The sequence below is a fragment of the Sapajus apella genome, unplaced genomic scaffold (genome assembly GCF_009761245.1).
Source record: "Sapajus apella isolate SASKATOON/1434 unplaced genomic scaffold, GSC_monkey_1.0 scaffold160, whole genome shotgun sequence".
Lineage (NCBI taxonomy): Eukaryota > Metazoa > Chordata > Mammalia > Primates > Cebidae > Sapajus > Sapajus apella.
In genome coordinates this window covers 1,554,849-1,566,823 of record NW_022437100.1, presented here as the reverse complement: position 1 = coordinate 1,566,823, position 11,975 = coordinate 1,554,849, and the positions used below count along the sequence as shown (strand labels likewise).

The 11,975-nt window shown below is 50.5% G+C and overlaps 1 protein-coding gene across 2 annotated transcripts in view; it reads right to left on the bottom strand.

Annotated features, from left to right (window-relative positions):
- Positions 1-8,367: 8,367 nt before the first annotated feature.
- The window catches only part of EIF3L (eukaryotic translation initiation factor 3 subunit L), a 33,969-nt gene continuing 30,361 nt past the window's right edge, over positions 8,368-11,975 (bottom strand). For both annotated transcript variants that reach the window (XM_032266763.1, XM_032266764.1), the window contains 2 exons: positions 10,122-10,202; positions 8,368-8,576 (listed from right to left, as the gene is read on the bottom strand). In XM_032266763.1, coding sequence (XP_032122654.1) covers positions 8,538-8,576; positions 10,122-10,202 — 120 coding nt within the window. In that variant the 3' untranslated portion in view covers positions 8,368-8,537. The remainder of the gene's footprint in view (positions 8,577-10,121; positions 10,203-11,975) is intronic.

Here is an 11,975-nt window from a genome sequence, read left to right as displayed (position 1 = left end):
GAGACAGAGTTTTGCTGTGTTGCCCAGGCTGGAGGGCAATGGCAAGATCTCAGCTCACTGCAACCTCTGCCTCTTAGGTTCAAGAGATTCTCTTGCCTCAGCCTCCCAAGAAGTTGGGATTACAGGCATGCGCCACCATGCCTGATTTGGCTAATTTTTGTCTTTTTAGTAGAGATAGGATTTCACCATGTTAGCCAGGTTGATCTCAAACGCCTGATCTCAGGTGATCTGCCTGCCTAGGCCTCCCAAAGTACTGGATTACAGGTGTGAGCCACTGTGCCTGGTCAAAGTATAATTTTTTATAGTGAAACAAAGAAAATGAGATAAGGGTGTGGGAATATGTGAACTAGGCTGTTGTTGCTCCAGGCTGGGCAGTGTGGAGCCTGAGCACCTGTGGTCTTCTAATTCTAGAATTGCATTTTTCTGTTTTTCTTTTTTGAGACAGAGTCTCTATCTGTTGCCCAGGCTGGAGTGCAGTGGCACAATCTAAGCTCACTGCAACCTCTGCCTCCCAGGTTCAAGCTATTCTCCTGCCTCAACTTCTTGAGTAGTTGGGATTACAGGCATGCACCACCTCACCCAGCTAATTTTTGTTTTTAGTAGACAGGGTTACACCATGTTGGTCAGGCTGGTCTTGAACTCCTGACCTTGTGATCTGCCTGCCTTGACTTCACAAAGTGCCAGGATTACAGGCCTTAGCCACCGTGCCCGGCCTAGCATTGCATTTTTCTAAGTGTCTCTAACTGCCAGATTCTAGGATTTTTAGGGTGGAATTCTCCGAGTTCCATGGCTGTGTTCTGTGAGTCTGACCACTCTGCTTTTCTCCCCAGGCGGTGCCCCAGCAATCAGGGCCCTGCCCAGGCCCTTGGCTCTGAGCTGCTCCCTAGGAGGCAGCTGGGCAGAAGAGTGGACAATGGAAGCATTGTGGGACCTCTGGAGCTGGGGCCTGGGGCAGTGGAAGGCGCTGGCCGCTGGAGTGGCAGTTGCTTCATGGTGTTCCATCCTTCCTGGGCCAGAGGCATGCCCTGAGCATGCCAGGACGGCACCCTGAGCCCCAGCCCTGTCCGCCCGGGTGAGGCCTGGGTCTCCTGGAATCCCAGCTATGCCTGAGGACAGACAGCTGTTCCAAGCCTTTGTTCACAGGCCATCCTGCCCCAGCAGATACACATTCTGGAAAATCCGCCTGGGCCTGGGCAAGAGGGCTTGTCTCCTTACCCCAAAAGCGAATTACCCTCCAACAAAACCCTCCAGAACAGAGAGGACATGTGCTCACTCTCACTGGGCGGGTGCTGTCTGAGCTGGGAAAAACTCAGAGATATCTGGGGCTCCACGAGGAGGCAAGTCAAAGAAGCCACTGAAATATCCGAACTGGCCTGGTGCAGTGGCTCACGCCTGTAATCCCAGCACTTTGGGAGGCTGAGGCAGGCAGATCATGAGGTCAAGAGATCGAGACTGGCCAGGCACGGTGGCTCACGCCTGTAATCCCAGCACTTTGGGAGGCCGAGGCGGGTGGATCACGAGGTCAAGAGATCGAGACCATCCTGGTCAACATGGTGAAACCCCGTCTCTACTAAAAATACAAAAAATCAGCTGGGCATGGTGGCGCGTGCCTGTAATCCCAGCTACTCAGAAGGCTGAGGCAGGAGAATTGCCTGAACACAGGAGGCGGAGGTTGCGGTGAGCCGAGATCGCGCCATTGCACTCCAGCCTGGGTAACAAGAGCGAAACTCCGTCTCAAAAAAAAAAAAAAAAAGAGATCAAGACCATCCTGGCCAACATGGTGAAACCCTGTCTCTACTAAAAATACAAAAATTAGCCGGGCGTGGTGGTGCTCGCCTGTAGTCCCAGCTATTCGGGAGGCTGAGGCAAGAGAATTGCAGGGACCCTTATCTAGCAAAGCCCCCTCAGTGCATTGAGAGGCAAGACTGGAGCCCACAGAGCAGGGTGTTTGCTTAGGGTTGTAGAGGCACTTAGGAGGGGAGCGGGGCCCCCCATCAAGCTGCCCCACACTCTGTGCTTCTGGATGCTTGCTGGAAAATCTGCCTGGGCCTGGGCAAGAGGGTCTCAGCCTGCTAGGCTCTCTCCCCTTTTGACTGCTCCTGAAATGGCTGCTGTTCCAAATGGTCCACAGGCTTTATGACCTAGCTCAGACATCACCCCCTCCCTGAAGCCTTCCCTGTGTCCAGACAGAAGCCACAACTTCAGATCTTCTCACAGAATCCCACCCTTAGAGGGGAACCAGAGGGGATAGCCTTGCTAATTTTACAGAGGAATTTCCACATGTCTACTACTGGCAGACCAGTGTGGAAGAAGCTCTATAAACAATCACAAGGCCAGGTGCGGTGGCTCACACCTGTAATCTCAGCCCTTTGGGAAGCCAAGGCAGGAGGATCACCTGAGGTCAGGAGTTCCAGATCAGCCTGGCCAACATGGAGAAGCCCTGTCTCTACTAAAAATACACAAATATTAGCTGGGCATGGTGGCGGGTACCTGTAATCTCAGCTACTGGGGAGGCTGAGGCAGGAGAATTGCTTGAATCCAGAAGGCAGAGTTTGCAGTGAGCTGAGATTGCACTCCAGTCTGGGTGACAGAGTGAGACTCCTTTTCGAAAAAAAAAGCACAAAACCTATCACAATGAACAGTCACAGAAAGACAAGGGAAGGGATGTGAAGGAGAGATGGGCAGAAGGCTACAAGGCTTCCAGAAGGAGACTCTCACTTCCTGCCAGGGACTGAGAGACAGCCCAGAGGGCTGCATGAAGGAGGTGGCATTTGAACAGTTGCTCACATTGTGTGGCATGTATTTATGCATACCTGTCTCTCTTCATTGGACTGTGACATCATTAATAATAGTTATGTAACTTTATGAGCTCTAACCACACTCTAGACATCGTGTGTGTGTGTGTGTTTTTGTTGTTAAGGTACATACCATATTGAATCCTCACAATTCTATGAGCTAGGAGCTATCCCATTATCCCCATTTATTGATGAGGACAAGGGTCTCACGTTCAAAACCACACAGCTGTCAAAACTTGCAGTCATGCTTGAAAAATAAAAATAAAATGAATATAACACGAACAGAACTAACTAAAAACAAGTACAGTCAGGACTCAGCCTAGCTCTTTTTTTTTTTGAGATGGAGTTTCGCTCTTATTGCCCAGGGTGAAGTGCGATGGCATGATCTTGGCTCAGTGCAACCTCCACCTCCTGGGTTCAAGCAATCGTTGTGTCTCAGCGTCCAGAGTAGCCGGAATTACTGGCATGCAACACCATGCCTGGCTAACTTTTGTATTTTTAGTAGAGATGGGGTTTCACCATGTTGGTCAAGCTGATCTCAAACTCCTGACCTTAGGTGATCCGCTTGCCTCAGCCTCCCAAAGTGCTGGGATTACAGGCATGAGCCACTGCACCTGGCCTTTTTTTTTTTCCCTCAGGCTCGAGTGGTGCAATCTCGGCTCTACCGCCACCTCTACCCGCCGGGTTCGTGATTCAGCCTCCTGAGTAGCTGGGATTATAGGCGCCCACCACCATGCTGCTAATTTCTGTATTTAGTAAAGACAGGGTTTTGCCATGTTGGCCAGGCTAGTCTCAAACTCCTGACCTCAGGTGATCTACCTGCCTTGACCTCCCAAAGTGCTGGGATTACAGGTGTGAGCCACCGCTCCTGGCCTCGGTCTAGCTCTTTCTGACTGCACAAAGAACTTTCTTCTGGTGTATGGAGGCAGCACTGTGTCCAGTTCACCAGTGCATGCTGGTTTTCACTGCAAATTCATTCGTTATCTTCCTGCAAGTTTGGTGAGCAAGAGCATGGCTGGGACCCCCAGCTCCGCAGCCCCTGGAGGCCCCGGTTGCACTGAGGCCCGGATCCAGGAAGCCAAAGGCCATTGCTGGACAGAAAGCCCCCAAGGCCTCCAGCCTTGGCCATCTAGGAACTTCCCATCTCCCCTGCAGCTTCAACAATTACTGGTGCCGGGATTTTTCCAGCAGGTCGGCAGGATCGACGTTTGGATGCTAATGCAGTAGTCACAGCCCTAATAGTTGGGCTCCTGTCACTGCAGGAGGAGCTCAAATTTGGCAGGAAGAAAGGGAAGACTTTAGGACTTGACTTAGAATTTGCTCTGCATAGCAAGCCCACTGTTTATGATTCGGGTGTAGGTTTAGGGGGTGCCAGGAGATTATTTGGGGCAGGGGAGCTAAAGCCCTCCCTACTACCCCTCAGTATCAATCTCGTCTGCCCTGCAGGGCGAAAGCAGGCAGAATGGGAAATGGTTTCTGAGCCTTCCTGACACAGGAAGGCTGCCTCTCTCTGAGGCCCGAGTGACAAGGAAGGGGCTGTCAGACACCGGAAGAGGCCAGTTTGTCCCCCAGCTACCTGAGGACGTGTTATGTATGTGGTGCTGTGAGCCAGGGAGCTCTTCCTGTTAGCAAGTGAGACTTGTGTTGAAGTTCTGGGAGTGAGCTGCTCTTTCCTCTAAGTAGAGCAAGGGTTAGAGAGAGCACAACTCATCCCCAGGCGATACGATACACTCAGGATGGATATGAGTCATTCCAACGCCTATATCATACCCGAGTTCGATATGCTTGGATTTATCTATTACTTAGAGACACGGTCTTGCTCTTGCTCAGGCTGGAGTACAGTGGTGTGTTCATAGCTCACTGTAACTTTGAACTCGGCTCAAGCAATCCTCCCACTTTAGCTTCCCAAGTGGCTAGGACTACAGGCACGCACCACCATGCCTGGCTAATTTTATTTATTTGCAGAGATGGGGTCTTGTTATCTTGCCCAGGCTGGTCTCAAACTCCTAGGCCTAAGTGATCCTCCTACCTCAGCCTCCCGAAGTGTTGGGATTACAGGCATAAGCCACTGTGCTGGGCCTATGCTGACTTAGAAAGGCACAGGTAGGGGAGAATTACTCACATCTGACTGATGAGGAAGCAGAGGCTCAGAGAAGTTAAGCCAAGTGCCTGGAATTTTCCTGTTTTTGTTTGTTTTTGAGACAGAGTTTTGCTCTTGTTGCCCAGGCTGGAGTGCAATGGCAACTTGGCTCACTGCAACCTCCGCCTCCCAGGTTCAACTGATTCTCCTGCCTCAGCCTCCCAAGTAGCTGGAATTACAGGCATGCGCCACCACGCCCAGCTAATTTTGTATTTTAGGAGAGATGGGTTTTCTCCATGTTGGTCAGGCTGGTCTCCAACTCCCAACCTCAGGTGATCTGCCCACCCCAGCCTCCTAAAGTGCTGGGATTACAGGCATGAGCCACCACAACCCGCTGGAATTTTCCAGTTTTAAGGGTCAGCGTCAGGGCTTGAATCTAGACTCCCTTCCACTTCCCAACCATGAATAAAGAGTGAAGTCCACCCTCCCAGGATCTACTGGCCCCAGGAAAAAAGTAGGGGTGGGATGAGGGCATGAAGGAGGAAACTTGATCTTAATCAAGTGGCTGGATAGGGGCAGGGTGGGGCCAGAAATAAAGAAAAACCAGGTTTTCAGCTGCAGGCTTGACAGGAATGTAGAGCCACAGGAACCAAGACAAATTGCTGCTTCTCCTACCATCTCCTTCGGCAAAATCTGAGGAACTTGCTGATCAGGCTTTGGACCTTTCCCCTGCCTCCCTCTCAGCCTCTTCTTGGTGCCCTTCCCCCACAGCGGAGGCGGGCTCCTGATCCCAGCCATAGCGCACACCAGCCCATATCGTCTGCAGGGCAGGCTGGGGGTGGGGACGGGAGGCCACTGTTGGCAAGAGCCAGCACGGGCACAGCCACGGCTTTCCCTGGCTAAAGGCTGGCTGGAGAACACATCCATTCATCTGTGCCACTACATTCCAGACAGGATTTAAGGCACACTCCAGCCTTATTCCTATACTGATATTGCTACATTCAATCATTATTAACTTACTTCCTCTTGCATTCACCATTCATTCAGTGGAATCAGTTAACCCGAACAGTCATAGCTCCCAAGTGCTGCCTCTGTCCTCGGGCACTCACAGAGCTCCTGACCCATTTAGAGCCTTAGGATGTCACTCAGAATTCTAGATTGCAAGGCTGCAACCCCCAGACAGCAGCTGGTCCCACTGCCTCACTTCCCAGATGAGGCCATCAGGAGTCACCTACGGTCAAGGCCATCAAGGCCATAATAGGAGGAAAAGTGCCCTCCCCCCCCCAATCTTGGGCTCACAATCTAGTGTGGGAGAAAGACGCAGCAGAGTGGGGGGCTGTGTGGAAAGAAGTGTGTGAAACCCACCAGGAGGTTGTCTTGAGGAGGGAGCAGCTCTAGCTTGGGTGCCTGGAGACCAGGATTCCAGCCCCAGCTGTTTATTGCCTCTGCCCAAATTGTTAGGCCCTGGGCACCTCCACCTGGATGTTCCACAGGCTCCCCAAACTCCTGTTCCTGGCCAGGCGCAGTAGCTCAAGCCTGTAATCCCAGCACTTTGGGAGTCTGACGTGGATGGATCACCTGAGGTTGGGAGTTTGAGATAAGCCTGACCAACATGGAGAAACCCCGTCTCTACTAAAAATACAAAATTAGCTGGGCGTGGTGGTGCATGCCTGTAATCCCAGCTACTTGGGAGGGTGAGGCAGAATTGCTCAACCTTGGGAGGCGAAGGTTATGGTGAGCCCAGACCACGCCATTGCACTCCAGCCTGGGCAACAAGAGCAAAACTTGGTCCCCCCCCAAAAAAAAAAACCACACACACACACACACCCCTCCTGTTCCCTACCCACTTGCACTTACCCCCTCCAGTCCCAACCTGCTCCAGCAACCACCCCCATCTCAGAGCGCCTCAGAACTGGGCATTTCCTTTCTCTAAAGCTTCTACTCCCGCTCACTTGCCACATCCAGGTCCTGTCCTCTGCAGCCTCCCCATCTCTCGAATTCTCCCCTCTTGCCTGCTGCCGCCACTGTGCATGGGGCCCAGCTCCTCCGTGGCTGGACAAGGGCCTTGGCCTCTGTGAATGGGCCTCCACACTGTCTACACAGGTCCTCTCTGGAGTTTTGCTAAGGCCTTCCTCCCGTTATCAAACAGTACCACCAGGTGCATGTGAACTTTACTGAATTTGGTGCATAGAACAATTCGGAGGCAGGTGCTAACCCCATTTGAGAGATGAGAAAGGTGAGGCACTGAGAATGACGTAACTTGGCTCAGCTGGTATGGGTAGTCGGGACTCAGACCTAGGTCCGAGAAGTCCAAGCCCACACACTTTGCTGCTCCTTTCTCTTGCTGGTGCAGAAACTTCTGGAAACTGGCACCACCCAGAGCACCCCATTCCCTAGTAACAAAGCCCTTGCTCTCCTTAGCACGGGGAGGATCATGAACCTGGTTCTTCTGCGCTGATGGAATAAAAATCCTGAGCTGGCCACAGCTGATGAATGCTGTGTGTTCCGCAAGTGGTGCCAGGCAGAGTCCAGCTGTGCCTGCCCCCTCACAGGGGTTGCTGGCTGCCCCACACTGCTGCTGAGCCTGGACCAGGCTGCTGGGAGATGGCCCCAAGCCAGGCACTCATACACACTGGGTCTGTGTGACCCGGGCTCCTGCACTGGCCTGTCTCACAGCAAGAGTGCCAAGAGGCCATGTCAGACACAACACACTTTGACCTGGCATAACTTTAATGATAGAGAACTATCGCACGAACTACGAAGCTCTGGCATTGAATTTCAAACACGTTAACCCAAGGGGCTGCCCAGTTGAGTCTGAGTTCCTCTAAGCCACCATCGCCAAACATCAGGGTATGGGGGACAAAGCATAAGACATTCTTTAGGAGGAATCAGTGCACAGCACCCTTCCTGCACCAGGGAACCATGTGGTAGTCAGGCACTGGTGGTTAAGGAGCCCTGGTTGGCACTGGGCCAATCAATAGGCTCCAAGGCAAGAGATGAAGGACAGCTTGGAAAGATACCAAGAGCTTTACAAATGTCTGGACTTAGAAGCTGCTTTTTAAAAATTTCTTTGGGGCCGGACACAGTGACTCATGTCTATAATCCCACCTGTAATCCCAGTACTTCAGGAGGCCAAGGTGGGCGAATCACTTGAGGTCAGGAGTCTGAGACCAGCCTGGCCAACATGTTAAAACCTGTCTCTACTGAAAATAAAAAAATTAGCTGAGTGTGGTGGCGCACACCTGGAATCCCAGCTATTCAGAAGGCTGAGGCAGGAGAATTGCTTGAACTTGGGAGGCAAAGGTTGCAGTGAGCTGAGATCATGCCTGGGAGACAGAGTGACTCCATCTCAAAAAAAAAAAGAAAAAGAAAAGAAAAGAATTCAATTTAAGCACTAATAACTGAGGCATCCTGAAAGCATCAGGACACATGGGAAACGACATATTACTGCCACAACCCACAGAGTCTTCCCTACAATAATGAGATGACAAATCTGGCTCCAAAGATCCTTTACTGAGATCTACTTGAAACACTTCGGTCCTAAATTTGTTAACTGAGTTGACAGGCCGATGGCTGATCTAGGTAAAGGTTTCACGGTAGCAGAAACACTTCCTGCCTAAAATATATCAAAACAGGCTCCTGAATGATGTGTGTAAATGTCGTCAGGGTCTCTGTCCCATCTTCTTCAGGGTTCGATTAAGCTAGAAGAGAAAGAAAAGCAAAGTTATATACAGGGATTTCCCCAACCCCATACACAGTGTGTATGATCACTAGGTCAGATTCCCAGCTGCTCCTCTGAAACCAAGAAAGGCAGTCTCTGATGTGGGTGTCCACTATGTGTGTACAAAGCCGTGACATTCACATGGCCCTGCACAGTTCACACAGATTGTTCTTTTACCTGCCCTTCATACGCAACAAACCCATACCCAACACTGCTCTACCCATCTGACAGAAAAAGGATTCAGAGTGGCCAGACTTTTCAAGGTTACTAATTCAGTTAGGGAAACAGAAGCTTTCTCCTTTCACAAGGAACAGGATCCTTGTTAGAAGACAGCCCTAGCCCACTCCCCTGATAGATGTGATCTCAACAGCCAGAAAGTAAAAAGAGCAGCAGGGCTGTCAAGATCCTGCAGGAAGAGCCTGACCTCTGCTGGAGAACTCAAAGCACCAGGACCCAGTAGCCCTAGCAATGGCCACAGATACCCACACCCTTACAGTGTTTGGCCTGACCCACAAGACCTCTCCTAGGGCAAGATAAGGAATGCACCAAGTATGTCGAAACAGAGCTTCCTGTCCTCCAGGCTGCAGGAACTAGCCAGACCTGTCTAAGTTGGAAAACAATGCCAAGTGGGGAGGGATGGGCAAGAGCAGGCAGTGAATCCACCCATATTAGGAAATACCAGGGAGGGAGAGGAGAGCTGGCCACCCGCAGAGGGAGATCTTGGAAAGAGATGCTCTGGAGAAGGCTGATGCAGCAGTTCCTACAGGCCCAACCCCATTCCCCAAACCCCAAGCAGCCAGCCAGTCTAGCTTGAAAATTTAAAGGGCCAACCTCGGGTTTTCTTTTGCAGTGGCACCATCTCTGCTCACTGCAACCTCCACCTCCCGGGTTCAAGTGATTCTCCTGCCTTGGTCTCCCACATAGCTGGAATTACAGGCACGAGCCATCATGCCCAGCTAATTTTTGTATTTTTAGTAGAAACGAGGTTTTACCATGTGACCAGGCTGGTCTTGAACTCCTGATCTCAAGTGATTGGCCTGCCTTGGCCTCCCAAAGTGCTGGGATTAGAGACATGAGCCACTGCGCCCAGCCTCTTTTTCTTTTTGGCAGAGTCTTGCTCTGTTGCCCAGGCTGGAGGGCAGTAGGCTTTCTTAACAACAGAAATGAAAAACAGCACTTTGGGAGGCTGAGGCGGGCCGGATCATTGAGTCCAGGAGTTGGAGACCAGCCTGACCAACATGGTAAAACCTGGTCTCTACCAAAAATACAAAAATTAGCTGGGTGTGGTGGCATGGGCCTGTAATTCCAGGTACCCGGGAGGCTGAGGTGGGAGAATCGCTTGAAGCCGGAGGCAGAGGGTGCAGTGAGCTGAGATCATGCCATTGCACTCCAGCCTAGGTGACAGAGTGAGACTCTGTCTCAAAATAAAGAAATAAAAAAATAAAAATGAAAACATGTTAAACTCCCCATTCAGTTCCTAAGCTCTGTCCTGAGCCAACAGCCCACCTTCTCTCAGATCTCTCACCTCCTCAAATTTGTGGATCTGACGGATGAAGAAATCCCCATAGCGCCTGGCGACCTTGGTGTCTGCGATGTGGATCATATCCTGTAGGGGAAGCACAGTCAGGGAAGAGCAGCCAGGTGGAGGAACAGGGCCATCTAACCCAGGAGCCACCATGGACTTGCAAATGATAATGATGTTGAGTGTTAGATGTAAAGGCGGGAAAAAGACCACTGAAAAAACATCACCAGTTAACAGTAAGTTACTCGTTCTTTTTTCTTTTTCTTTCTTTTTTTTTTTTTTTTTTTGAGACGGAGTTTTATTCTTGTTACCCAGGGTGGAATGCAATGGTGCGATCTCGGCTCACTGCAACCTCTGCCTCCTGGGTTCAGGCAATTCTCCTGCCTCAACCCTCCTGAGCAGCTGGGATTACAGGCACGCGCCACCATGCCCAGCTAATGTTTTGTATTTTCAGTAGAGATGGGGTTTCACTGTGTTGACCAGGATGGTCTCGATCTCTTGACCTCGTCATGATCCACCCGCCTCGGCCTCCCAAAGTGCTAGGATTATAGGCGTGAGCCACCACGCCCGGCCAACAGTAAATTACTCTTTCTGGAGAGTCTTTCTTTTCTTTTCTTTTTTTTTTTTGAGATGGAGTTTAGCTCTTGTCACCCAGACTGGAGTGCAATGGCATGATCTCAGCTCACTGCAACCTCCGCCTCCTGGGTTCAAGAGATTTTTGTGCCTCAGTCTCCCGAGCAGCTGGGATTATAGGTGCGTACCACCATACCTAGCTAATTTTTGTATTGTTAGTAGAGACGGGGTTTACCATGTTGGCCAGGCTGGTCTTGAACGCCTGACCTGAGGTAATCCACCCGAGACCATCCTGGCCAACCGTCTCTATTAAAAATACAAAAGTTAGCTGTGCGTGGTGGCACATGCCTGTCACGCCTGTAGTCCCAGCTACTCAGGAGACTGAGGCAGGTGAATTGCTTGCACCCAGGAGTTTGAGGCTGCAGTGAGCCAAGAGAGTACCACTGTGCTCCAGCCTGGGTGACAGTGAGACTCTCAAAAAAAAAAAAAAAAAAAAAAAAAAAAAAAAAAAGGCTTGACATGATATTGGCAGAGTTTTAGACAGGGTCTCACTTTGTTACCCAGGCTGGAATGCAGTGGTGAGATCTTAGTTCACTGCAGCCTCAAACTCCTGGGCTCAAGCCATCCTCCTGCTTCAGCTTCCTAAGGCAGGAGCTATACGGGACTCACTCCCATAGCTTGGACTACAGGCACATGGTGCCAAGCCTGGCTCAGTTTTCTTTGATTTTTAAAAGCATGATTTAAAACAACTATGGAAAACTTCCACTATTGACGTGTTTTTACTTTGGCAAACCTGTTTGTATCAGGGATAACTAATTTATGCCAAAAGCCAAGTCTTCTAGAGCCATAAAAATCAAATGAGGGTATTTACTTTAAAGCAAGATGAACTTTCAAAAACAAACTACACAAACTGACCTAGAAATTCCACAACTAGGTATATATCTGAAAATTAAAAACATGTGTTCACACAAAAACCTTTAAATGAATATTCACAGCAGCATTATTAATAAGCTTAAAAGTAAAAACAAAACAAAACAAACAAAAAAAAATCCAAATGTCGGCCGGGCGCGGTGGCTCAAGCCTGTAATCCCAGCACTTTGGGAGGCCGAGGCGGGTGGATCACGAGGTCAAGAGATCGAGACCATCCTGGTCAACATGGTGAAACCCCGTCTCTACTAAAAATACAAAAAATTAGCTGGGCATGGTGGTGCGTGCCTGTAATCCCAGCTACTCAGGAGGCTGAGGCGGGAGAATTGCCTGAACCCAGGAGGCGGAGGTTGCGGT